The 22,928-nt window shown below is 43.0% G+C and overlaps 2 protein-coding genes across 5 annotated transcripts in view; one reads left to right on the top strand and one right to left on the bottom strand.

The window, feature by feature from the left end:
- Positions 1–773, bottom strand: part of LOC141083281 (rho crystallin-like) — a 19,449-nt gene extending 18,676 nt beyond the window's left edge. The window contains exon 1 of one of the 2 annotated variants that reach the window (XM_073567458.1): positions 616–773. The gene's annotated coding sequence lies outside the window, so the exon portion shown is untranslated. The remainder of the gene's footprint in view (positions 1–615) is intronic. The other variant, XM_073567457.1, reaches the window with a different exon arrangement.
- The window catches only part of LOC141083288 (aldo-keto reductase family 1 member C1-like), a 25,115-nt gene extending 2,187 nt beyond the window's left edge, over positions 1–22,928 (top strand). Inside the window, exons 2-9 of one of the 3 annotated variants that reach the window (XM_073567471.1) lie at positions 13,013–13,180; positions 16,043–16,159; positions 16,821–16,901; positions 17,604–17,726; positions 17,974–18,083; positions 18,529–18,694; positions 20,524–20,606; positions 22,761–22,928. In XM_073567471.1, coding sequence (XP_073423572.1) covers positions 13,148–13,180; positions 16,043–16,159; positions 16,821–16,901; positions 17,604–17,726; positions 17,974–18,083; positions 18,529–18,694; positions 20,524–20,606; positions 22,761–22,803 — 756 coding nt within the window. In that variant the 5' untranslated portion in view covers positions 13,013–13,147 and the 3' untranslated portion in view covers positions 22,804–22,928. Of the gene's footprint in view, positions 1–10,997; positions 13,181–15,464; positions 15,652–16,042; positions 16,160–16,820; positions 16,902–17,603; positions 17,727–17,973; positions 18,084–18,528; positions 18,695–20,523; positions 20,607–22,760 lie in introns of those variants that run through there. The other 2 variants (XM_073567469.1, XM_073567470.1) reach the window with 2 other exon arrangements.

Genomic DNA, 22,928 nt, shown 5'->3' with positions numbered 1-22,928 from the left:
TAGATGAGCAACCCAAAGAGCCGTACCTTCTTTCCAACTATTTATATAGACGGCACGTCTTATGCTACATCCTGTCCAGCATCCATTATAGTTTTATTAATTAATGTAGTTTATGAAAAGAATAATGAAGAAAAAGATGAATATGACATGGAGGTATATAAGTAAACAGAACCGGAGGAGACAGGAAATAAATAGCTCAGACTGATAATCTACAGTATTTATCGTTATATGGTGAGGGGACATAATTATCATCATCATCATCTTTTAAGCCTCAAAGCTCATACTTTTGTACACAATCTACTACATGCAAGGACTCCTGGAAATACCAGGAGACAGATACCCTAGTAAGCAGCTTGCCAGACCCCACATTCTCCAGGATGTCATGCAGGGAAAAGGAGAACCTGTGGATAGTTTCTTCCACCGATGTAACAAAAAGTTTCTGGATCTCAGATTTGAAATGCAAATTATTTCCAAGTTGGAAGAAGCTTGACACCCACCAACATCGAGCTCCAGATTTTAATAGGGTATTGGCATACTGATTCCACAACCCATGAAAGTACGTACTCTTACAGCCCGCCCCCCACAAAAATACAGTAGAGAAACAACATCTCTCACCCAGACCGAGGTTGAGGATACTCCTCTCAAATTCCTGGTGGGTCCTGATGCAATCAGAAGAGTAATCAGGGATATTGATCTACTTGCTGAAGAAGTATGTAGTCTTTTCTTTTTTACAGGACACATCTGTAGATCATGTGGGCGTTGAACTAATGGCACTGATCCCAGACTCAATATTGGCAGGCTGAAAATCCAGTTTGTAAAGGTGGGGCCGAAGCCAGTAGCCCTGCTGCCAAGGAAATTGCAATATTCATCCTATTTCACCCTCCATTTCATAATTTGCAATTATTTCTATGAAGTTATGGATAATACATGACTTATGTGCTGTCAATGAAGTTATAGTACTGAACACATCTATGGTATCAAACCCACACACTATGTTTTGTTTTTATCAATTCTATTTATTTTTCTATGGTTCACGGTGATTGACCTGGCCAATGCTTTCTTCAGTTTATTTCTACATGCTGCAAGCCAGTACCTGTTTGTTTTCACACGAGGGCCAGCAATATATATTTGGACTATGATGCCTCAAGGGGCACAGTATAGCCTCTCTATGTTCACCCGAGCCATGACCACGGTCCTGGAGCCCTGGAAGAGGATACATCCCACAGCCACTTCGTTTTACAATACATATGGATGACCTCTGACCCTGACTGAAGACAGCCAAGCCAATACTGCTCTTCTACACATGCAACCTTTTTATAACTATTTTAAGGTTAACCAAAGAAGACATCAATGCGTTTTATATGCTAAATTGCAATCACATTTTCACAGCACTAGGACTGCCAGGCTATACCGAACTGTTTTGTCTGTTTGTCATGAAGAAGCCTGACCATGTAAATGGAGTCCTAACACAGCTTCACGGAGGAAGACAATGCCCTCCTGGCTTCTACTCTCCAAGACTTGACCCAGTGGCTCGTGGAGTCCCAACTTGCATGAGAACCGTGTTTGCAACCCACCTGTGCTGGACAAAGCTTCTGATATTTTTATGGGTCACCAGTTGAAGATCCTGGCCCAAAGCACCTGTCTGCAATGCCCTACTCTGCTCCCGGACGTCACCATCTCCAGATGTGCTGTCCATAATCCAGCGACTCTTCTACCTCTGCCAAAGGGGGGAGGAAGATGGAGGATGAAAACCACATCTCTGACACATTAGTGGAAGAGGTAGTCGACTCTGAAATGGCTGAACGCGATTGTCTTGCTGTCATGAGGCAAGAGAACACCTGGAAGATCCTGACCTGATGCTCTTTGTGGATAGACCAAGGTATGCAGACCAAGAAGGCCGTTTGCACACTGGTATAGCAGTAGCCACAGAAGTAACTTGCTGCCAGCAAAACCACTGCCTATATCCAAAAGGACTGCAGGCCTTGACAGAAGCATACGAGAGGTCCACTCAACATGAAGCTATCAAGATCAATCTGGAGAGAAAGAGACTTCATCACGGCTAACGGAACGCCGGTCAGACACCACAAAGCCATGCAAGAATTAATGGAGTCCTTGTTGATGCCAGGAAGAGTTGCGGTGGTAAAAGTAAAAGCACACACACTGGAGACACTTCAAGGGAAGCAGTGGGCAACAGGCTAGCTGAAGTAACAGCAAAAGAAGCAGCAGTAATACCGGTTGACACGGAAACAGAGGAAAAGGAATAACACTCCAGAAACAAGTATCCAAGGAAGAAAAGAAGAAATGGACCTAAGATGAAGTTATACAGGATGAAATACGCCAAAGGATGAACAAGGAAAATTTAAGGCCTCGAACAAAACTCTACATACTTGATGCTATACAGGAAACAGGGGTCATAGCATAAGAGTTTAGTCTTTCCCTTGGGTCACATACACGCACAAGTATAATTGCCTATATGTAGACTAAGTTTAAAAACATGTGACTAAAATGCATTTTCGAGTCTTTTCATCCATCCCAGATCCTGAGGACATAGGAGCCCACCAGATCCTGCCCGGTGACTGAGTCCTCATCACCAAGAGGTTCAACAGACGTACCCTTGAACCTAGAGATGACAGCCTGTTCCAAGTCCTGTCAACTATCGCAGCAGTCCATGGGTCCTCGCTTCCCACTGCAAGGAGATGCCGGATCCAGAGTCCAGTAGCGGCTGCCACTCTTCATCCATCTGGCACTTATCCTTCTCCTAGCTCAAGGGGTAGTCAGTCACCAAGGGGTAGTCACTCATGAGAAGGGCATACTGACTTTCTGGTATAATGTCTCCACCCCAAGAGTAACATATCAATTTGACTACTGTCTCACAATAAAAATGTCCAGGCCCCATGGCACAGTTTCATATCGGGGTTAATACACAATTCATCTGTGTCACTACTGTAGGGTCAAACTGTAAGGACTGGTCACTTGTTGGGTGGCACACTGGTAAAAGTGACTGGAGACATCAACCAGCCCAGGCCCTACAGCGAAGGGACAAATGGGGAATAAGCCTATTAAGTCGCATGACCCTGTCCAAAGCCCATTTTAAGGGTCAGAGTGGCCTTCCAGATTCAATACTCCCTGTCACTGCCACTCACTGCCCCAAGGAGGGATGCATAGTTCTGTACCTTACTATTGACAACCCTTCAGAATCAACAGTGAGCAAGGGTTATATGTACTAGGCTCAAGTACTAAACTTGGGAGGGAAAATGGTGACACAAAAGGTAAATTTTGGCTAAGAAGCATAGATACCAGTGGGGGGCACACAGGGAGTACCTGACAAATTCAAAGTCGAGAACGAGACAATAGTTGTGTTTAAATCCACCATCCCTGTAAATAAGAATGCAAAGCGGATAAACTATTTATACAATAATCAACAACGGTTTATAAAATATACTGGGGATGTCATAAAGGCAATTATTGACCTATTAAGTTTGCAAAAGTTATTTTATGTCCTTTGATCATATTTTCTTTAATTCTATGCTGCATAGTGCCATGCCTTAAGAAAATGATGATGAAAACTATGGAAACCACAGTGATGACCATGCATGCCGATTTCGAAGATCCCCTGTATGAAAGATGTCCCAATGAAAACATGCAAGCACCACCTCCGGAATATGCCTGCTTGAAGCAAACCAACGAGGGAAAGTCCAGGATCTGACTTCCTCCTGTGCAAAGTCCGTTAGGAGGGGGTCCATCTACTAGAGATGGGTCGTCTCGTATATACGGTGAAGATTAGTTAGTTAGGTTCCAGCATTGTTGATATAGGTAGGCCGGGAGGACAGATCGATAGGTTCGACGAGATTAGGATTTTGATTTTGCATATCTCCAAAGGAGGGACTGTTAAGGGGAGAATATATGGCACATGAATATATACAAGAATCAAAATTGTACCATTATATAGACGCTTTGCTGAATAATAGTACCATGTTGCTTTAAGATACTTCTGATTTTCTGCTGAATTATTTCTGTGCATGACCCACCTAGGCTTCATGTAAAACCGCAATACTGGGTGGATCGGGCTAAAGAACAATACTTATGTACACGGTGATTATGTAGCATATGAGAACAGTAAACAGTAACTCAGAAACGCACATCCCGTTAGCCAGAGCCACCGGACTACTACCCCTAATATCCCACATCATCCCGTCAGCCAGAGCCATCGGACTACTACAACTAATATCCCACATCATCCCGTCAGCCAGAGCCACCGGACTACTACCCCTAATATCCCACATCATCCCGTCAGCCAGAGCCATCGGACTACTACAACTAATATCCCACATCATCCCGTCAGCCAGAGCCACCGAACTACTACCCCTAATATCCCACATCATCCCGTCAGCCAGAGCCACCGAACTACTAACCCTAATATCCCACATCATCCCGTCAGCCAGAGCCACCGGACTACTACCCCTAATATCCCACATCATCCCGTCAGCCAGAGCCACCGGACTACTACCCCTAATATCCCACATCATACCATCAGCCAGAGCCACCGGATTACTACCCCTAATATCCCACATCATACCATCAGCCAGAGCTACCGGACAACTACCCCTAATATCCCACATCATCCCGTCAGCCAGAGCCACCGGACTACTACCCCTAATATCCCACATCATCCCGTCAGCCAGAGCCACCGGACTACTACCCCTAATATCCCACATCATACCATCAGCCAGAGCCACCGGATTACTACCCCTAATATCCCACATCATACCATCAGCCAGAGCTACCGGACAACTACCCCTAATATCCCACATCATCCCGTCAGCCAGAGCCACCGGACTACTACCCCTAATATCCCACATCATCCCGTCAGCCAGAGCCACCGGACTACTACCCCTAATATCCCACATCATCCCGTCAGCCAGAGCCACCGGACTACTACCCCTAATATCCCACATCATCCCATCAGCCAGAGCCACCGGATTACTACCCCTAATATCCCACATCATCCCGTCAGCCAGAGCCACCGGACTACTACCCCTAATATCCCACATCATCCCGTCAGCCAGAGCCATCGGACTACTACAACTAATATCCCACATCATCCCGTCAGCCAGAGCCACCGGACTACTACCCCTAATATCCCACATCATCCCGTCAGCCAGAGCCATCGGACTACTACCACTAATATCCCACATCATCCCATCAGCCAGAGCCATCGGACTACTACAACTAATATCCCACATCATCCCGTCAGCCAGAGCCACCGAACTACTAACCCTAATATCCCACATCATCCCGTCAGCCAGAGCCACCGGACTACTACCTCTAATATCCCACATCATCCCGTCAGCCAGAGCCACCGGACTACAACCCCTAATATCCCACATCATCCCATCAGCCAGAGCCACCGGACTACTACCCCTAATATCCCACATCATCCCGTCAGCCAGAGCCACCGGACTACTACCCCTAATATCCCACATCATCCCATCAGCCAGAGCCACCGGATTACTACCCCTAATATCCCACATCATCCCGTCAGCCAGAGCCACCGGACTACTACCCCTAATATCCCACATCATCCCGTCAGCCAGAGCCACCGGACTACTACCCCTAATATCCCACATCATCCCGTCAGCCAGAGCCACCGGACTTCTACCACTAATATCTCACATCATCCCGTCAGCCAGAGCCACCGGACTACAACCCCTAATATCCCACATCATCCCGTCAGCCAGAGCCACCGGACTACTACCCCTAATATCCCACATCATCCCGTCAGCCAGAGCCACCGGACTGCTACCCCTAATATCCCACATCATCCCGTCAGCCAGAGCCACCGGACTACTACCCCTAATATCCCACATCATCCCGTCAGCCAGAGCCACCGGACTACTACCCCTAATATCCCACATCATCCCGTCAGCCAGAGCCATCGGACTACTACCACTAATATCCCACATCATCCCATCAGCCAGAGCCATCGGACTACTACAACTAATATCCCACATCATCCCGTCAGCCAGAGCCACCGAACTACTAACCCTAATATCCCACATCATCCCGTCAGCCAGAGCCACCGGACTACTACCCGTAATATCCCACATCATCCCGTCAGCCAGAGCCACCGAACTACTAACCCTAATATCCCACATCATCCCATCAGCCAGAGCCACCGGACTACTACCTCTAATATCCCACATCATCCCGTCAGCCAGAGCCACCGGACTACTACCTCTAATATCCCACATCATCCCGTCAGCCAGAGCCACCGAACTACTAACCCTAATATCCCACATCATCCCATCAGCCAGAGCCACCGAACTACTACCCCTAATATCCCACATCATCCCGTCAGCCAGAGCCACCGGACTACTACCTCTAATATCCCACATCATCCCGTCAGCCAGAGCCACCGGACTACTACCCCTAATATCCCACATCATCCCATCAGCCAGAGCCACCGGACTACTACCCCTAATATCCCACATCATCCCATCAGCCAGAGCCACCGGACTACTACCCCTAATATCCCACATCATCCCGTCAGCCAGAGCCACCGGACTACTACCCCTAATATCCCACATCATCCCATCAGCCAGAGCCACCGGATTACTACCCCTAATATCCCACATCATCCCGTCAGCCAGAGCCACCGGACTACTACCCCTAATATCCCACATCATCCCGTCAGCCAGAGCCACCGGACTACTACCCCTAATATCCCACATCATCCCGTCAGCCAGAGCCACCGGACTACTACCCTTAATATCCCACATCATCCCGTCAGCCAGAGCCACCGGACTACTACCCCTAATATCCCACATCATCCCGTCAGCCAGAGCCACCGGACTACTACCCCTAATAAACCAGGGGAAGAGTCTTGAGGAGATCATTTGCATATTCCCAGTGCCTTCTGGGATAAGTGAAGAGTCTCCGCGAGCTCAACGATCACTGGGTTTTGGCCGTTGCAGCTGAAAAGAGGAAATCGGAAAAACCGCGCGCCTATCGGCGCGCGAATTTGGGCTCATCTTTCATCGTTTTTAAGAAAACTCAATATGGAAGAGGCCAGGAGCCATTTGGTGAGCTGCATTTCTTGCTACATGTTCACAGACTTACCAGTGGAAAAGCCAAACTTCACATGCCACAAATGCAAGCTTGTGTCCCTGTTGGATGAAAAGTTGCAAAATCTCGAAGAGAGGTTAGCTACGTTGAAGATCATTAAGGAAGGTGAAGAGTTCTTGGACAGAGCAGAATTATCTCTTCATGTTACAGAAAGAGAAGAAATTCGAAGTGCACCTGAAGAAACAGAGGAATGGAGACATGTGACCCAGAGAAGCAGGAGGATCAGGAGGCAGTCAGCACCCATACTGCTCAGAAACCAGTACCAGGCTCTCACGCAGGAAAACAATGAAGAAATACATCAGGATAAGACTTTACCAACAAGCAGCAACCTTGTACGCCTTCAGAGTCCTCCTGGATGGAGAAAGAAAAATGTTGTGAAGAAGAAACGGAGAGTGGTGGTCATGGGGGATTCCCTGTTGAGAGGAACAGAGGCCGCTATCTGCAGACCGGATATTACTTCAAGAGAAATGTGTTGTCTTCCAGGTGCAAAAATTAAAGATGTGTCTGACAGGATATCAGGACTCTTCAGACCTACAGATGACTACCCATTCCTGCTACTACATGTGGGGACAAATGACACTGCAAGAAACGACCTGGAAACCATCTGCAGAGACTTTGAAGACTTAGGCAAGAAAGTGAAAGAACTGGGAGCGCAGGTGGTCTTCTTTTCCATCCTCCCAGTGGATGGCCATGGAACAAGGAGGTGGAATAAGATTCTGCAGGTGAACAACTGGCTACGTCGATGGTGCCGTCAGCAACGATTTGGATTTCTGGATCACGGAGTGAACTACTTATACGATGGACTACTTGCTAGAGATGGGGTGCACCTTACGAAGACTGGTAAGCGTGTATTTGGAGGTCGCCTTGCTACACTTGTAAGGAGAGCTTTAAACTAGAACAACATGGGAAGGGAAGCAAAAGACCAGAAAAAGCCATACACCTGACAAATGCTATTGAGAACTCTGCTATTAGAAGTGGAAAGGAAGAACAAAGACGAAAGAATCTAATTAATAAAAATATTGGAGAAAGAGAAACCAATCACAAACTAAAATGTTTCTATACTAATGCACAAAGCATGGGCAACAAACAAGGAGAATTGGAACTACTAACACAGGAAAAGAAATATGATGTCATTGGAATCACTGAAACTTGGTGGGACAATACACATGATTGGAATACAAGACTAGAAGGATACAACTTATTTGCAAGAAACAGACTTGATAAACGAGGAGGGGGTGTCGCATTGTATGTTAGAAACGCGTATATCTGCACAGAGATTGAAGCTTCAGAGACTGGGAGTTCTGTGGAAACTGTTTGGGTAAGAATACAAGGACAGAACAATGGAAAGGACACCATTGTAGGCATTTACTACAGGCCGCCTGTGCAAGCTGAAGCTATGGATGAACTCTTTATGCATCAAATGGCCAAGTTCTCCAAAAAATATGACATAGTTGTCATGGGAGATTTCAACTATCCAGACATTTGTTGGGAATCTCTCTCAGGCAAAACTAACAGGTCAAGGAAATTCTTATCCTCTCTTGCTGACAACTTTATCTTCCAAAAGGTAAGGGAGAAAACAAGGGGAACTGCTACCTTGGATCTAATCCTTATAAACAGGGAGGAAATGGTTGAGGAGGTAAAAGTGGCTGGGACCCTAGGAGGTAGCGACCATGCTATTTTAGAATTTTGGATAACTAGAGGCGGAAGACCTGTGAAGACTCAGACGTCAAGGTTAGATTTCAGAAAGGCAGATTTTAAGGGATTCAGAAAGAGAATTGGAGGAATCCAATGGCTGGATATCCTTAAAGACAAAAATGTCCAGGAAGGATGGGAAATCTTGAAAAATGAAATTCTCAAAGCACAGTTGTTAACAATTCCGAAAAGAGGGAAGAATAGGAAGCAGTTAAGGAAACCAGGATGGATGAACACAGAACTTAAGCACATGCTAAAAAGGAAGAAAAAAATGTTTATAAAATGGAAAGAGGGAGGCATATCTAAAGAAGAATATAATGCTGTCTGCAGAACCTGCAGGACACAAATCAGATTAGCTAAAGCTGAAAATGAATTGAGGCTTGCAAGAGATGTCAAAAGCAATAATAAAGGATTTTGGGGATACGTCAAAAGTAAAAGAAAAGTCAAAGATGCTATAGGATTTTTACAGGATGAAAATGATGAAATGGTAAGACAGGATGTTGAGAAGGCTGAACTTTTAAATTCCTATTTTGCATCTGTTTTCTCTCAGAAAGGAAATGTAACATCAACTGTTATTCACTGTCCTATTAAGGGAATAGAAGAATCCAGGATATCTATAAACAGAAAGATAGTGAGGAAACACTTAGCTAGCCTAAATGAATTCAAGTCTCCAGGTCCAGATGAATTACACCCCAGAGTACTGAAGGAGATAGCAGAAGAAATTTTTGAACCCCTCTCTATAATCTTTGAAAATTCTTGGAGAACAGGAGAAGTGCCAGAAGACTGGAGAAGAGCAAATGTTGTTCCTATCTTCAAAAAGGGGAAGAAGGTGGACCCAGGTAACTATAGGCCGGTGAGTCTGACTTCTATACCAGGAAAGATCTTTGAACAAATTATTAAACAACATGTATGTCAATACTTGGATAAGAATGAAGTGATTAAACAGAGTCAGCATGGGTTTGTAACTAATAAGTCATGTCAGACTAACTTAATTTCCTTCTATGACGGTATCACTGATTGGGTGGATCAAGGAAATGCTGTAGATATAGTATATCTTGACTTCAGCAAAGCATTTGACAAAGTCTCTCATACAATCCTTATTGAAAAAATGATTAAGTATGGAATGGACAAGGCAACTGTTAGGTGGATTCATAACTGGCTTAGTGATCGGACCCAAAGAGTGGTCGTAAATGGCTGCACATCCAGTTGGAAGAATGTCTCAAGTGGGGTACCACAGGGCTCTGTCCTGGGCCCTGTATTGTTCAACATCTTTATCAACGATTTAGATGAAGGAATTGAGGGTAAACTGATTAAATTTGCTGATGACACAAAGCTAGGAGGGATAGCTAATACTAGAGAAGAGAGAGAGAGGATTCAAAAAGATTTAAATAAACTGGAGAAGTGGGCAGCAACAAACAGAATGGTTTTTAACAGGGAGAAATGCAAAGTACTACATCTGGGCAATAAAAATGGAAAAAGCATATATAGAATGGGAGGAATAGGGCTAAGTGACAGCACATGTGAAAAAGACTTGGGTATACTAATAGATCACAGACTGAATATGAGTCAACAGTGTGATGCAGCAGCAAAAAAGGCAAATGCAATTCTAGGATGTATTAACAGAAGCATACAGTCTAGATCACGTGAAGTCATTATTTCCCTCTACTCCTCTTTGGTCAGACCTCATCTGGAATATTGTGTCCAGTTTTGGGCACCACATTTTAAAAAAGACATCAACAAACTGGAGCAAGTTCAGAAAAGAGCGACCAGAATGGTGACCGGTCTGCAAACCCTGTCTTATGAGGAAAGGTTGCAGGATTTGGGAATGTTTAGTTTGCAAAAGAGAAGACTGAGAGGAGACTTAATAGCTGTCTACAAATATCTAAAGGGCTGTCACATTGTAGAAGGATCAACTTTATTCTCATTTGCACAAGGAAAGACTAGAAGCAATGGGATGAAACTGAATGGGAGGAGACACAGATTAGATATTAGAAAAAACTTTTTGACAGTTAGAGTGATCAATGAGTGGAACAGGCTGCCACGAGAAGTGGTGAGTTCTTCTTCAATGGAAGTCTTCAAACAGAGGCTGGACAGACATCTGACTGGGATGATTTAGCGAATCCTGCTTTGAGCAGGGGGTTGGACCAGATGGCCCAGGAGGTCCCTTCCAACTCTACGATTCTATGATTCTATGAATATCCCACATCATCCCGTCAGCCAGAGCCACCGGACTACTACCCCTAATATCCCACATCATCCCGTCAGCCTGGCATCAGAACCAGAGCAGATTTGCCCTGACTTAAATACCAATGATCCCTTTAATAGAAGCCTGGGGTGAGAATCAGAGCACTGAGGGATTTGCCCTAACTTCCATACAGGACATCCCTTTAAGAGGGAAGATGTGCGCAGATTGTTCGTTCAGCCGGAGTGGGCAGAGCTAGAGCGGAGCTGCAGCGCATGTGATTGGGTGGCCTGCAGGGGGCATGGCGTAACGCTGTAGTAGGCCGCTCTAGAAGCCGGGGACTAAATTTAGGCCGGGAAGCTGCAGGGGAGAGGGGGATAGCGCAGTTGGTGACGGAGAGCGGCGACTGAGCCGGGACAGGGCTGGGAGGGTGCCGGCACTATTTGGCCCCTGTCCTGAAGACTGTCTTCCTCACAGCCCCGCTCTCCATGCACTGTCCTGCTGTATCCGTCCTCAGCCCCGCTCTCCAACCACGTCCCTCTCTGCTGCTTCGTGATTGGTTGGTGATACACACACACACGTACACATCCAGATTTATATATAGAGACTAGCTGTATGTGGTGCTGTGGCTCAGTCTGGTTAAATGGAAAAAATGGAATGCGAGGAATAAGGACATCTTCACCTTTGAATTAAATCGAAATGAAATGGATGACACCATCTACATAAAAATAACTAATTAAACAATACATGATCACTATTTAATTGTTCATGTTGAGACTACTCAACATAAACAATGTTGTTGCTTTTACTTCCAACAGATGGTGCTGTTTAAATAAAAGCATGTTTTACCTGTCACAGGTGTGTCATCTATATCATAGGTATATAAAAACACGCTCGTATTTGAATGCAATGCTGGGTCAAATTTTCAAAGCAATCGGTGAAGATATTTTGGAGATTTGATTTTGAACAAAAGAATATTTACATTTTTATTTATATAGATTTCATGGTTTATTCTACTCACTCTGGATTCTTTTCCTTTTTCAGCACACTTTCCCATATGTAGGTAATTTACACTCTGCTCTGTCCTCCAGTTCTTCAGGAGGAACATAAAGCAACTCGATGGCCTTTCAGGCAGAATAGGTTCAGACCTCAGGTTGCCATTGTCTAATTTGCGATTACGGCTATCTCATCTCACACAGGAACCACTAAGGACTGCGAGGTCAGGATCTCTAGTCTGTACAGGAATCATTATATATCCCCCATCTTGGATTACATTACAGATCCTGAGTTACATCCTGTATTATACTCCAGAGCTGCACTCACTATTCTGCTGGTGCAGTCACTGTGTACATACATTACATTACTGATCCTGAGTTACATCCTGTATTATACCCCAGAGCTGCACTCACTATTCTGCTGGTGCAGTCACTGTGTACATACATTACTGATCCTAAGTTACATCCTGTATTATACCCCAGAGCTGCACTCACTATTCTGCTGGTGCAGTCACTGTGTACATACATTACATTACTGATCCTGAGTTACATCCTGTATTATACCCCAGAGCTGCATTCACTATTCTGCTGGTGCAGTCACTGTGTACATACATTAAATTACTGATCCTATGCTGACACCCATCTGCTTCTCTTCTTGTATCGGCACTCTCCTAACAGTTCCCTGCAGCTACCATTAGAGGGAGCTCTTGGCAGTCAGAATTATGCAGCTCTTACTCAGTGTACTTCATGCTGGTCGCTCCCTCTAGTGGTAATCTCAGGTAATCATAATCATGTAATTTATCACATTAGTTATACTTTGTTTCCTCTATAAATATATTATACAGTTATTTATCTGATTAACCTAAGTGTTTGCTTTTTTGTTGCAGAAGGTTTGTATCTTCATCCATGCACACCTGCCGTCTTTTGGTTAGACACTGTCTCCCTGTTCTCCGCTGTCACATACACTTTTCATATGTTTTCCCTTCTACTTATCCAATTTTTTTATCTTTTCTCCAAGTTTCCAGTCGCTGACAGTGAATCGGCCACGGAATTTGCGATAGAAGTTGGTTTTCGCCACATAGACGGGGCTCATTACTACAGAAATGAAAAGGAAGTGGGACGGGTGATTAAGAAGAAGATCTCCGATGGGACCATGAAGAGAGATGAGCTGTTCTACACTGGGAAAGTGAGTTCTCCCATTTACTGTATAATTGCTCATCCTGATCCACCTGATACATGAATATAATGTCAGTGGGTATTTATAGATCAGGACGGGGCTGAAGGCTATACCGCGGTGATGGGGAGATGATGCCAAGATAAGTTAATGGCTGCCACTTACACCTGTCTCAGCTCTCTCCCCAAACAGTGCCATCATGACAGACACCAGACCCCTACGATAGTGAGAATTACCCCTCAAAAAGATATACACCCAAAAACAGCCAAAATGACTCCCCATACTAATTTGGTTTATTAAAAAAGTAAAAAATTTCTGCTCTTTGCAATAAACCAATAAAATAAGAACAATGTAAGCAACAACACAACTATTACATTAGAGTATTTTTAGTACTTAATAGATCTCCTCCGGCTGTTATGACCTGCTACCCTCTTTCTGTTATGAACTGCTACCCTCTCTGTTATGAACTGCTACCATCGGGCTGTTATGAGCTGCTACCCGCTGGCCGTTAAGAGCTGTTACCCTCTGTCTGTTATGACCTGTTACCCTCTTGCTGTTATGACCTGCCACCCTATGGCTGTTATGACCTGCTACCCTCTGGCTGTTATGACCTGCTACCCTCTGGCCGTTATCACCTGTTACCCTCTGGCTGTTATGACTTTTTACCCTCTGGCTGTTATGACCTGCTACAATCTGGCTGTTATGACCTTCTACCCTCTGGCTGTTATAACCTGCTACCCTATCCTCTGGCTGTCATGAATTGCCACTCTCTGGCTGTTAGGACCTGCTACCCTCTGATTGTTAAGATGCGTTATGTCATGGACTTGCTGCATTGCAAGGTATCAACTTTTTTATCAGCATTCCTGAGTAATCTTAGCAGATTCTTTATGACTAATGGTCTCATAGACTATTGGTCCAAAAATTTTGTCCACAAAGAAAGATTATTGCACAAATAAGGAAAATTTTTCAAAAAGTTACAAAGGCAATGAATATTCCTGGAGATACAGATGAAAACAGATATCAAAAAATCTACGTTACAGGAGCACTGTCTCCACTACCTGACCTTGGTAGGAAGATGATGCTGTCACTGGCTGCCACTAGATTACCACATTGGCAGGTGGTCAGAGACCCTCCAGTGACTGCAGAAGACCTGCAGTGAGACCTGGTGGCAGCAGCTGTGAGCTTTCAGCTTGTACAGTGAGACATATATGAAACGTTGAAGGTCTCCATGCCCAGTCTCCAAGATGTCACCGCTATTTACCAACAAGAACAGTTGTCTTCAAAATTATCAGAACCATATAAATAATCACAGACATTTTGGAATCCTTTTCTGTGGAGCATTGAAACAAAACTTGAACTTTTAGGGCCTATGGATTAGCAATCTGTCTGTAGAATAATGAAGCATCTGCTTAAAAAATATCCTGCCTAAAGTGAAGTATGTCCATAGCTCGGTATTCCCTACAGTGAAGCATGGTGGCAGCTCAGTTATGTCTACAGTGAAGAATGGCAGTGACTTCATGATGTATACAGTGAAGCATGGCGTTGGCTGAGTGATGCATACAGTGAAACTTTTCTGTGGCTCAGTGATGCCTGCAGTGGAGCATGGATGTGGCTTGGTGATGTCTAACAATGAAGCCCAGTGGTGTCTCTGTGATGTCTACAGTGAAGCTTGTTGCTGAGTCGGTGACGAAAACATCATGCCTTCTGTGAGGAACTTAAGCTTGATAGCCATTGGACCTTCCAACAGGAAAAGTATCCCAAGCCTCAAAGTCCACCAAGGCCTGGTTTCAGAAGAGGTCCTGAAAGATTCTGGAATAGTTGTCACAGTATCCTGACTTGGACCCCATAAAAAATCTTTGGTGAGATGTGAACAAGGTGGCTGCGGCAGAAAACATTAGAAATCTGGAGGCCATTGTCCAAGAGGCATGGGCTAATATTCCTCTGAAACATGGCCAAAGCTGGTGTCTAGCTACACATCAAATCTGCGGCAGGTCATAACAGCCAGAAGAGCAGTAGGTCATAACAGCCAGTACTACGTACTAAAGATGCTGGTAATGAAGGGATGAATCAACCTAAAACTGCAGTAGTCAGAGAAAGTGGCATTTTTGTGCTGAATTTGGAGACATCACTTCATATATTCGCTTTGTTTAGCTATTTACATTGTTCTTGTCTCATTGATTTATTGAAAACAGTAGAAAGTTTGTAAATTTTGCCAGTCAACCAAACTTACAATTTTGATTGCAGCTGTAAGAAGACAACTCAGTGCCTTATATATTTACTGTGAATTTCCATTCCTCCTCCTGTAATGCTTCCCTCTTCAGGTGGCCTCTTCCCGACCAAGGAACTCCAGCACTAAATGTGCTTTTGGACATGGTCTCGAGCACATGTGGATGGATTAAGCCGTCTATTCCTTGAGGAATGGAAGTTTCTCGCTATTAGAAATGGAGGAGAGCCAACGTACTCCAGGCAGGGGTCAAATATCAGTATGTAAAACACATTACGAAGCCTCAATGTCTTAACTTGTGCTGTTGGCGGTGGGAAGGATTTGCCGTTCATTCTCTGCCAAACATCTGCAGGTCAAAGGGTTTCTTCCACTAAATAGGCCCCGTCAGATCAAGAGGACCTCTATAAGACGTCCCGCTTTCCCTATCCCCTCACTAATCCCCTTAGGTTTAAATCGTTGGTTGACTTAGCACTCTTGGGCTAACATGGACAACTCTTCTACATTTACCCTTAGACTTTCTGTCTAGGTGACCACCATCTGGATACATGGAACTCTTGGTTCTGAAGTGGTCACACGAGGTTGTAAAGCAGAACATATTTCTCTTCTATGGTCAGCGGGTCTACATTTCTAATATATATATTATTTTTTAGTTATGGTCAACGTTTCACAAACCGGAACTGGTGGAACCAAATGTGAGACAATCCCTGGAGACTCTTCAGATGGACTACATGGATCTTTTCATCATACACTGGCCCTTTTCTTTCCAGGTGGGATATTGTGACCATGCAAATAAAATTCTACCAGGAGTGGCCTTCACCATATGTCTGGGTTATGATGACCTGGAAAGGGGTAGAAAACAATAAAGCATATATTCACCTCTTCTTATTCTTCCCCAAACAAGAACCACCAACGCAACTTCCCACCAGACCGTACAAATAGCTCCTCACCCTTCTTCTCTCCTTGAGTTTTCTGGTGGTCACCATCGTTGACTAAGCTGTACATATCCATATGAGACACACACCTGTCGATAACCTCCTTTCTTTCCCGTGTGACCACCTAGTGGCCAGGCGGGGATTGGAGGTGGCATGACAGGTCCTTTGGGAGCCATGGAGAGATGAAAATAACTTTTGGGATTTTTTTAAACCCCTTCTCATCAGGTTGGATTCACATTAATTTTTTGATGGAAATCAAATGTTCTCCCCATGAATTGAGTTGACTGAATTTCGGGAGATTCTAATTCTAGAGATTGAGCTTTAATATTAGTCTATTCGAAGCCTCTGATGTTACTTAACATGTCTTTGAGATGAACTCCCCACTCCGGTGCCTCAGTTTTGGGATTTTGTTACTTGGATTCAGATGTATTATCCAGCCCTTGGTGTAAACTCCACTTGGAGCCGTCAGGAATGATGAATTGCTCTTACTTCTTAGGCTGGAGGAGATCTTCTCCCTATGGATGAAAATGGGAAAATTCTCTTTGATACAAGTACGGACCTTTGCGCGATTTGGGAGGTAAGTGATAGCTATGGATGGAAACGCTGAGCCACGTCCTTGAGCGACTTAGAAAAAACACATTGGGGGCCAAGGGGAAAAACTAGAACCATAGTAGGGTGTTAGCAAATGGGTCAGAAAGGTATAGCTTTTCTATGACGTATTTAAATGGGTTTTTTTTAGATTTCACTCCATTTTTCCCAATATTAGATCAGTGGGTGTCATGTTATCCCCATTGATCATCTGATTGAACAGGTCACAGCGCCATACATTGTGTAGTGGCAGTAAATGGTACTGCAAGCTGTCTCCTATAAAAATGAATGGAGAGAGCTGCAATACCACTAACTGCCAATACATAACGCATGGCGCTGTGCCACATTCAGTACAACACAACCTCTTCAATCAGCAGATCGATGAGTCAGGCACAAAACCATTTGATATTCATAACCTATCTTAAAGATATGCCGTCAGTATGAAAATTACCCAGCCCCCCCCCCAAAAAAAAAATGTAATATCTATTTGTTAATTTATACAATTCTATATTTTGAATGTATAGAGTATGCAATGGGTTCTGAAGCTCCCCCTAGTGGTGGCTGCAGACATCAATTAATTCTATGGCCATGAAATAATTGCCGATCCACCCATCAGATGTCACGAATGCATTGTAATAGGGAAGTTGGCTTATCATCCCCCCGTGATCCAATGAGTGTCCTTTATTCACAGGCCATGGAGAAATGTAAAGATGCCGGACTGGTAAAATCTATCGGTGTCTCCAATTTTAATCGTCGTCAGCTGGAAATAATTCTTAATAAGTCCGGACTCAAGTATAAACCAGTCTTGAACCAGGTAATAAAAAAAAAACTAAAGATCAGAGCTCCAAATTCTGTGCAGAAATATAAAATAAAAATGGATGTTAGAATTTTAACTTCCTTCAGTCACCACTAGAGGGAGCTTAGGAGCTTATCGCAGACTGCTGTACCATTGAGTTACATGTAGAAACAGTCTGCAGTAAGCTCCAGAGCTCCCCCTAGTGGCGACTGAAGGAAGATAGTTACAAAATATATTTCTTAGTCTCATTTATTATGTTTTGCAGGTTGAATGTCACCCATACCTGAACCAGAGTAAGCTGCTGGAATACTGCAAATTCAAGGACATATTGATTTCTGGGTACAGCGTTCTGGGGTCACACAGACACAAGGACTGGTATGTGGTGTGCCGTGGCTTCTTCTTAGCTGTATTTTTTTTTAGGTTTTATTGTACATATGCCTTGTGGATCACTTCTCATTCTATCGTTTAGTTGCTGCGGTCACGATTGACAGTTAAATGCTTGTAATTCTGGCTGCTTGGAGCCACCACTAGGGGGAGCTCACTGCATATGGATTAATGCAGTCTGTAGTCAACTGAATGGGAGCTGTATAAATCTGTATGCAGAGAGCTCCCTCTAGTGGTGGCAACAGGAAGCTGCAGTAATTGTTACTGCAAAGAGCGGATACAATTCAGTGCTGGCCCCCCCGTCCTATGCTGCCTCCCATGGCAGTCAGGTTTACACTCTAGGCAGCTGCCTCTTATCTGATTTCCTGTAATGAGACGCATATAACTAACTTTTATGTAATAAATGTAATATTAATAATTTACAATCACTTCTCAGGGTGGATCAGAACTCGCCATTTATTCTAGAAGACCAGGTATTAGCGGAAATTGGGAAGAAATATTGTAAAACCTCAGCACACATTGCCATACGATACCAAATCCAGCGTGGAGTAGTGGCCATCACTAAGAGTTATACTCCAGCACGGATCAGAGAAAACTTCAAGGTAAAAAAAAATATATATATATTTGTATGTTTTTTTAATATGGGCTTTTTGTGACTACTCAGTTTATGACTTGACTTTGGAAATGATTGTTGGGGGATCTGCTGATTGACAGGCATCGTTATCATGTGTGCTAGACACAGCGCCGTGCTATCGATAGTGGCTGTGTCTGGTATTGCAGCTCAGCGTCATTCCCTTGAATTCCCTTGACATCCTGCAATCTGGCTTCCGCCCCCACCACTCAACTGAAACTTCCCTGACCAAAATTACTAATGACTTACTCACAGGCAAAGCTAACTTACAGTTCTCCATCCTCCTCCTTCTCGACCTGTCCTCTGCCTTTGACACAGTTGACCACTGCCTACTGCTACAGATTCTTTCTTCCCTTGGCATCAAAGACCTTGCCCTATCCTGGATCTCCTCATACCTTTCTGACCGCACATTCAGCATCTCCCACTCCCACACTACCTCCTCATCCCGCCCCCTCTCTCTGTTCGAGTCCCCCAAGGCTCTGTCCTGGGGCCCCTACTTTTTTCCATCTATACTCTTGGCCTAGGACAACTCATAAAGTCCCATGGCCTCCAGTACCACCTGTATGCATATGACACTCAGATCTACCTCTCTGGCCCAGATGTCAGCTCTCTGCTGTCCAGAATCCCGGAGTGTCTATCAGCCATATCCTCCTTCTTCTCCTGTCGCTTCCTAGAACTCAACATAGACAAAACTGAACTCATTATCTTTCCTCCATCTCACAGATCTTCTTTACCCGACCTATCTATTATGGTAAACGGCATCACGCTCTCTCCCGCACCTGAAATCCGCTGCCTCGGAGTAACTCTCGACTCTGCCCTGTCCTTCAAACTACACGTCCAAACTCTTGCCACCTCCTGTCGCCTCCAACTCAAAAATATTTCCAGAATCCGTCCCTTCCTCAGTCCTCAATCTACTAAAACTCTTGTACATGCCCTCATCATCTCCCGCCTTGACTACTGCAACACTCTCCTCTGTGGCCTCCCTGCTAACTCTCTTGCACCACTCCAGTCTGTCCTTAATCCTGCTGCCTGACTAATCTACCTCTCTCCTCGCTACTCCCCTGTCTCTCCCCTCTGCAAATCCCTCCATTGGCTCCCAATTCACCAACGCATCCAGTTCACACTACTAACACTGACCTACAAAGCCATCCACAACCCTTCCCCTCCCTATATCTCTGAACTAATCTCCCAATATCTTCCCGCCGTAATCTTCGATCCTCCCAAGACCTCCTACTCTCCTCCACACTTATTCGTTCCTCACACAACCGCCTCCAAGATTTCTCCCAAACATCCCCCATCCTCTGGAATTCCATGCCTCAACACGTCCGACTGTCCACCACCCTCGGATCTTTCAAACGGAACCTGAAAACCCATCTTTTCAGGAAAGCTTACAGCCTGCAATGACCATTCTGCCGCCTCACCACCGCCTGAGCTGCCGCCTCATCACCACCAGAGCTGCTGCACCCCCAACCTTCTGTCTTTTCCCCACTATCCCGTAGAATGTAAGTCCGCAAGGACAGGGTCCTCTCCCCTCTGCACCAGTCCGTCATTGTAAATTTGTTTACTGTTAATGATATCTGTACTTTGTATGTAACCCCTTCTCATGTACAGCACCATGGAATTAATGGCGCTATATAAATAAATACTAATAATAATAATGGGCCAGTTGCAGTGAGATGTAATACCAGGCGCCACCACTATTAAAAGTGTGGCGCTGTATGTGGCAGACATGAAGGAGATGCGCCATCTCTACTGAGCTCAGGAAAACCGTTCTTTATGGGAATCATTTTCTCTCCGCAGGTTTTTGACTTTGAGCTGACACCCGAGGACATGAAAACCATTGATGGACTCAACAGGAACCTGCGTTACATGGTGATTCCAGAGTACGGAATATTATATTTATTTTATATCATCACGCAAATTATAAAGAAAGTGAAATCACTGCACAGAAAACCTAAATGCGGAGATTTTTTTTTGATGACTCGTTTTATTAACGGACGAGTTGTTGTTTTGAATGAGAAAAATGGAAATAAGGGACTGTTTGTTTTAAGTTTTATTTTTCATTATTTACTGTGGTCTTTTTTGGAAAAAACATTTGGAAATAAGTTAAAAAAAAATAGTTGTGCCCCTATTTTTTTTTAAACCTTCAGTATTATTAATGTTATTAATTTTATTTATATTTATTTATTTTAGTATTTTATTTACATTTATTTATTTCATGTACCGGTATTTATTTTGAATTATTTATATTTATTAATTTTGTTTATGTGTATATTTTTTCTTATATTTTTTCATTTTGGTATTTATTTATTTTTTTATTTGATTTTTTTAATTTTTTTTATTTTGGTATTTATCTATTTTTTATATGATTTTTTAGTTTATTTATTTTTTTATTTGATTTTTATTTTTTTTACCTATTTTATGTATCTATTTTTTAATTTTGATATGTATTTATATTTATTTTTTATATATATATATTTTTTTTAATATTATTTTGGTATTCATTTATTTTTGTATTTATTTTTTATTTTATTTATATTTATTGTATGTATTTTATTTTTACATTTTTATTTATTTTATGTATTTATTTTTTTAATTTTGGCATTTATTTATTGTATTTATTTTTAATTTTTATATATTTTTATCTTTTTATTTCATTTATTTGTTGTTTATTTTATACATTTTTTTATTTTATTTTTTTATTTAGCTATTTTTTAAATCTTTGAAAAATTTTTGCACAGCGATTGATCGGAATGGGCTGCCGACTTATGATGCGCCCTCAGCTCCTGAGCCCGATACCCGATGTGTAACTACGTCCTACGTCGAGAAGGGATTAATTTGATTTCTGTTTTAATTCAGTGAAATATCTTCTTGCTGTCGCTGAATTGAAACGACGTGTTGGTGAATTTAACCCGGCGGGACTTTAGGACGAAGTTTTTAGCCCCCTAGAGAAATTTTTCTATTTTCTTAGAGCAAGCAGAGAACTGGAAAATGGTTGTGGAAATATAAATTGAAAAAGTTTTCAAAACTTTGAGAAAAGTTTTCCGGGTCACTCCTAAAGGGTTATTTACTTTTTAAGTCGGAGAAAATATGAAATATTAAACTTTAAAACATTTTTATTTTATTTTTTTTTATAATAAATGTTTAGATCTTGTGCGGATTTTTGAGCCTCGTCCGCCGATCCCTTTGTGTCTCATTGTTAACATAAATCTGTACAAGTTAATACATAAATTTCCTTCTTGGCTGGAGGAGAAGCCGAGCCGTGGCACAATCACATCCCCAGATAAAACCAGTTTACGAGCCGCGTCCATTAGCGCTGAGGTGCGCGGGGAAGGAGGCGAAGTCAAGTCGCCAAGAATAGATTTTGGCAGTGAAAATAACCCCCCCTTAACACTAAAAGTAATGAAAAAAACACAAAACTCTTCATAATCACCACCGACCTGTAACAAAGAGGCTTTGTGGAACATTCTGACTCGAAAAATCTAAACTTTTCCCCGAAATCGAAAAAAATCTAAAAATATCAATTTACTAATTACAACACCACAAACAACACCACAAAAGTAACAATATCCCGACTGATGGGAAACATGGATTAAAGTAATAATTAGGTCTAAGAAAAAAAAAAATTAAAAGTCATACTGTTTAAAAAAGAGAATGAAAATAAAAGAAAAATTTGGATTCTAAATAACAAAGTTTGCACCCCCCCCAAAAATAAAAAATGAAATAATCATACCTCTAGCGCCCCCTATAAGTGGCGTCACTAAAGCATCACCCGAAAAGCTCAATTTTAGCAACGAAAAATTTTCAATTTTAGGGTAATGCTAACAATTGAAAAATGAAAAATGGCCTCTCTGAACTGCAATTTTTCTATCTTAGAATTGAAGAAAAAACTAAAAAAAATATTCTGAGAATGACAACATTGATTAATTTGGGATTTATGAATCAGAATCCTCCCATGATTTGGTTTTCTGAGATTTTCTCTGTAGCTTTTATCCATCAGATAATAGGACGTGATGGTCTGTTTGTATATTTTGCAGATTTGGTGTTCATCCGGAGTATCCCTTTCATGAAGAATACTAAAGAAAACAGACTGAGCATTTGAGGTTGTACTGCCTGGAAATGCCGCCATATTCGGCACATGTAATAATTCCGTTATACCCGATGATCTTCGATGTGTAATATATATAATAAAAATCTGAGTCAAC

The sequence above is a fragment of the Dendrobates tinctorius genome, unplaced genomic scaffold (genome assembly GCF_039654945.1).
Source record: "Dendrobates tinctorius isolate UK_male_01 unplaced genomic scaffold, ASM3965494v1 ptg000020l, whole genome shotgun sequence".
NCBI classification, from domain to species: domain Eukaryota; kingdom Metazoa; phylum Chordata; class Amphibia; order Anura; family Dendrobatidae; genus Dendrobates; species Dendrobates tinctorius.
Note: the sequence above shows the minus strand (reverse complement) of the source record. Positions and strands in the feature narration are given on the sequence as shown.